Raw genomic sequence first — 5000 nt, 5'->3', positions numbered from 1 at the left:
CATCATTTCAAAGTATATTTCACTATTTTGTGCATATCATTTGAATTATAATTCACATTTTAGGACATATCTATATTTCACATTTTAGATCATATTTTTAATAAATATATTTCACATCTTATTTTAATACATTTCATATCTTAGTACATATCTTTTAAATTTATACTTCACGTTTTAGCACATTTTTGTGATCTTTTTCCGTGGAAAAAAGTGATTTTTTTTTTTAGTATATTTTACATTTTAGTACTTTTTTAAAAAAAAAAAGTTTTTTGTTATTTTAATACATATTTTCTAGAAGTATATACCATATTTTAGTACACATCATTTCAAAGTATATTTCACATGTTAGTGCATATCATTTGAATTATAATTCACATTTTAGGACATATCTATATTTCACATTTTAGATCATATTTTTAATAAAAATATTTCACATCTTATTTTAATACATTTCATATCTTAGTACATATCTTTTAAAAGTATACTTCACGTTTTAGCACATTTTTGTGATCTTTTTCCGTGGAAAAAAGTTATTTTTTTTTTAGTATATTTCACATTTTAGTACTTTTTTAAAAAAAAGTTTTTTTCTTATTTTTATACATATTTTCTAGAAGTATATACCATATTTTAGTACACATCATTTCAAAGTATATTTCACATGTTAGTGCATATCATTTGAATTATAATTCACATTTTAGGACATTTCTATATTTCACATTTTAGATCATATTTTTAATAAAAATATTTCACATCTTATTTTATTTCATTTCGTATCTTAGTACATATCTTTTAAAATTATACTTCACGTTTTAGCACATTTTTGTGATCTTTTTCCGTGGAAAAAAGTGATTTTTTTTTTAGTATATGTCACATTTTAGTACTTTAAAAAAAAAAAGAATTTTTTTTCTTATTTTAATACATATTTTCTAGAAGTATATACCATATTTTAGTACACATCATTTCAAAGTATATTTCACATGTTAGTGCATATCATTTGAATTATAATTCACATTTTAGGACATTTCTATATTTCACATTTTAGATCATATTTTGAATAAATATATTTCACATCCTATTTTAATACATTTCATATCTTAGTACATATCTTTTAAAATTATACTTCACGTTTTAGCACATTTTTGTGATCTTTTTCCGTGGAAAAAAGTGAATTTTTTTTTAGTATATTTCACATTTTAGTACTTTAAAAAAAAAAAAAAGTTTTTTTCTTATTTTAATACATATTTTCTAGAAGTATATACCATATTTTAGTACACATCATTTCAAAGTATATTTCACATGTTAGTGCATATCATTTGAATTATAATTCACATTTTAGGACATTTCTATATTTCACATTTTAGATCATATTTTGAATAAAAATATTTCACATCCTATTTAAATACATTTCATATCTTAGTACATATCTTTTAAAAGTATACTTCACGTTTTAGCACATTTTTGTGATCTTTTTCCGTCGAAAAAAGTGAATTTTATTTCCAACTCTGGAGACAACATGCTGGTGATATGCAAATATATGCTAATATATGCAAATGTTCCTTTTCATGACTGCAGAACAAAAAGTCAAATTTGCAGATATGATTGGCATTTTTTTTTTTTTTTCAAAGATTTTAATATTTTTGTGCTTGAAAGACAACTTTTTAAAAGACATCTGAAAGCGTCCCCTGTACATATTTATACATTTGATATATTCATATAGATTCATACACAGAAAATAAAGCGTACAGAGAACACAGTGATTGACGGGACGCATGAAGGGGCGTGGTCTGAGGCTGGAGGGGGGGGCGGGGTTTAATATGGCTTACATCTACAACTTATTGCCCCACCCCCCCACTGAGAAACTCTACTGTACATCATCATCATCGTCACAAACTACTTCCTGTGGTCAAAGCACACGACAACACTTTGCAACGTGACCACGCCCACTTTGAGGCCCCACCCCCTACTCTGCATGTAAAACAAGACGCTGGTCCCGAGAACACGACTGCAGCACATCACGAGTACAAAGAGCAAAAGGTCAAAGGGTAGCTGGAGGGAGGGGGCGGGGCAGAGGGAGCTGTCGTCATGTCTATTTCCTGGGATAGGGGCGGGACATTGGACTCGAGTGACGAGACCCGTGTGGTTGGGGGCGGGGCAACTAATTGTCGGTCATTTACAAGAACCTGATGTCCGTATTTTGATTGCTCCTTCCTCAAGGGGCGGGGCAGAGGAGGAGACTAATTGTTGACCAATAAAGTCCTAGTAGTATTATTGAGGGGCGTGTCCCAAACGGTGGTGGTGCGATTGGCTGGACGGTGGGGGTGTGTCTTACTTGTTGTCATGCGGGACCCAGATGTCCTCGTGTGATTGGTTGCTGCTGTTTGGCGCCACCTTTGCTTTGCTGCCGCTTCTGCAGGAGCTGGAAGGCGTTTGCTTGCTGCTGCTGCCGCCCTTCTTGTTGTTGTTGTTGTTGTTGTTACTGACCGCGGGGGCCCGAGGCTGCGGACCCCTGCTGGGGACGGGGAGCTGGGATTTAGCCCGAGGGCCCGACCGGCGCTCGCCGGTCTGCGCGGCTGTCTGCAAAAAGGACAGAGTTGAATGTTGAAAAGAGCGCCACCTGCTGTAGAAGTGGAGACTTGTAATGCACGGCACTGGCCAACAGGGGGCAGCGGAGAACACAGAAGAGGATTTTAATGGAGCGTTTCATTCCTGAAAGTGAAGCTTTGATTGGAAATAAATCCGACTTTCTGCATCAAACGTGTCCAAAGTACCAAAATAAAATAAAAAGAAGAGATAAAAAAGTGGAATAAAAGAGCCAACTACTTTCTGTAACAAGAAAGTTTCAATGACTCTAATAACAAAAAACATTTTTTCTTTAGACTATCGTTGCTCAAAAAATAATAATGAATTAAAATCAACGTTCAGAATTATTGACATATTCAAGGCTCCAATTGAATGAAAGATTCCAATTTTAAAACAAGGGAAATATTGCACATTTTATGGGTTTGCCATATATAATTTTTTTTTTTTTTTTTTACAAAAAAAAGGGCATAAAACATGAAAAGTTATAATATGAAAGTTGATCCAAAGATTCAAGAATTAAAAAGAAAAAATAAGAATTATCTATGACTTCTTTTAACAGTTTTATTATTTAAGTGTGATTTTTATTTGAAACTGTCATTGTTCAAAAAATAATGAATACAAAATCAATCTGGTTAAGAATTACTGACCTAAGGCTCCAATTACTTCACATCAAATATTACACTTTGAAATATAGTTGAAGAAAATATTACATAAATTGTGGGGGTTTTTGCCATAAAAATTGGGTTTTCTTTGACGATTTTTAAAAAAAAAACAAAAAAAAAACAAATCATCTAAAAGTTGAACTAGAAATTTATTAGTAGGCCCTCTTTGGGTCCCTTTGACCTTTTAGTGTAATATATGTATACATATATACATACATACATTATATATATATATATATATATATATATATATATATATATATATATATATATATATATATATATATATATATATATATATATATATATATATATATTTTATTTACATTTTTTATTTTTTTTAAATGTATTTATTTATTTTTTTAAATTTTTTTAATTGTCATTGCTCAAAAAAAAACCTAATCAAACTCAATGTTATTCATTATTGACCTGTTTAGGAGTCCAATTACTTCAGATTAAATATTCCACTTTGAAATTTTTTTTGGGGGAAAATACTGCATATTTTGTTGGGGATTTTTTTTGCCACAAAAACAGGATTTTCTTGGACAAAAAGGGCATGAGATAAAAAATAAAAAACTTTTATATTGATGGCTCGATCTGAAGTTGGTTATTATTAGTTATATATATTATTAAGTATATTTCACATTTTAGTCCATATTTTTTACAAAGTAGGTTTCACACTTCAGTACATATTTTGGGGGTGGGGGATATTTCACACTTTAGTAAAACATTTTCCAAAGTATATTACACATTTTATTAAATATGTTATAAAAGTATATTTTACATTTTAGTACTTATTTTACAAAAGTATACTACACATTTTAGTAAATATTTTTTACAAAAGTATATTTTACATTTTAGTACATATTTTATAAAATTATATTTTACATTTTAGTACATTTTATAATTTAGTAAATCTTTTATAAAATATCACATTTAAGTACATATTATTTAAGTATATTTCACATTTTAGTACATATTTTTTAAAACATATTTCACATTTAAGTAAATATTATTTAAGTATATTTCACATTTTAGTAAATTTTTTTAGGTATATTTCACAGTTTAGTACATATTTTTTAAAGTATATTTCACATTTTAGTACATATTTTTTAAAAGTATAGCTGACATTTTAGTACATAATTTATAAAATTGTATTTCACATTTTAGTACATATTTTCAAAAATGTATTTCACATTTTAAAATATATTTTAAGTATATTTTACATTTTAGCACATATTTTTGGGTATATTTCACATATTAACACATAATGTATTTTTCAAAAGTATATTTCACATTTTAGAACATATCATTTGAAGTATATTTCCCATTTTAGTAGATATTTTAGGATGAAAATGTTTGGACACGCCCATTCTGGAGATGTGTGTGTTTTGCTGCTCACCGACTGAGCTGGTTGAACGGGAGCTACTTCCTGGTCTGGCATTGGGGGCGGAGCTACAGCAGGATCTCTGGTGAACACGATGACGTGGTCTTTGGACGCGGAGATCTGTAAGCATGGACTAGTGTGATGATGGATAGACGGGTGGACACGTGTGCACACAGGTGGTAAGAAGAACGTCCTACTGCACCTGTCTGATGTCCGGTTCTGACCTGCTGGAACACATGGACTGCAGCTCTCGGATCAGGTCGGTGTCGTCGTCACAGAACAAGGACAAACCCGATGAAGACTCCCTGAGGACAAAAGACTTGTATGTCAGCACTGCCCCCTGCTGGGCGCTTCTAGTACTGCAGTACATA

At 30.6% G+C, this 5000-nt stretch overlaps 1 protein-coding gene across 3 annotated transcripts in view; it reads right to left on the bottom strand.

The window, feature by feature from the left end:
• Nucleotides 1-958: 958 nt before the first annotated feature.
• The window catches only part of cttnbp2 (cortactin binding protein 2), a 129505-nt gene continuing 125463 nt past the window's right edge, over nucleotides 959-5000 (bottom strand). Inside the window, exons 21-23 of one of the 3 annotated variants that reach the window (XM_062043007.1) lie at nucleotides 4832-4934; nucleotides 4645-4749; nucleotides 959-2574 (exon numbers count right to left, since the gene is read on the bottom strand). In XM_062043007.1, the coding sequence (XP_061898991.1) occupies nucleotides 2326-2574; nucleotides 4645-4749; nucleotides 4832-4934 (457 nt within the window). In that variant the 3' untranslated portion in view covers nucleotides 959-2325. The remainder of the gene's footprint in view (nucleotides 2575-4644; nucleotides 4750-4831; nucleotides 4935-5000) is intronic. The other 2 variants (XM_062043006.1, XR_009825400.1) reach the window with 2 other exon arrangements.

This window comes from Entelurus aequoreus, linkage group LG03 (assembly GCF_033978785.1).
Source record: "Entelurus aequoreus isolate RoL-2023_Sb linkage group LG03, RoL_Eaeq_v1.1, whole genome shotgun sequence".
Lineage (NCBI taxonomy): Eukaryota > Metazoa > Chordata > Actinopteri > Syngnathiformes > Syngnathidae > Entelurus > Entelurus aequoreus.
Note: the sequence above shows the minus strand (reverse complement) of the source record. Positions and strands in the feature narration are given on the sequence as shown.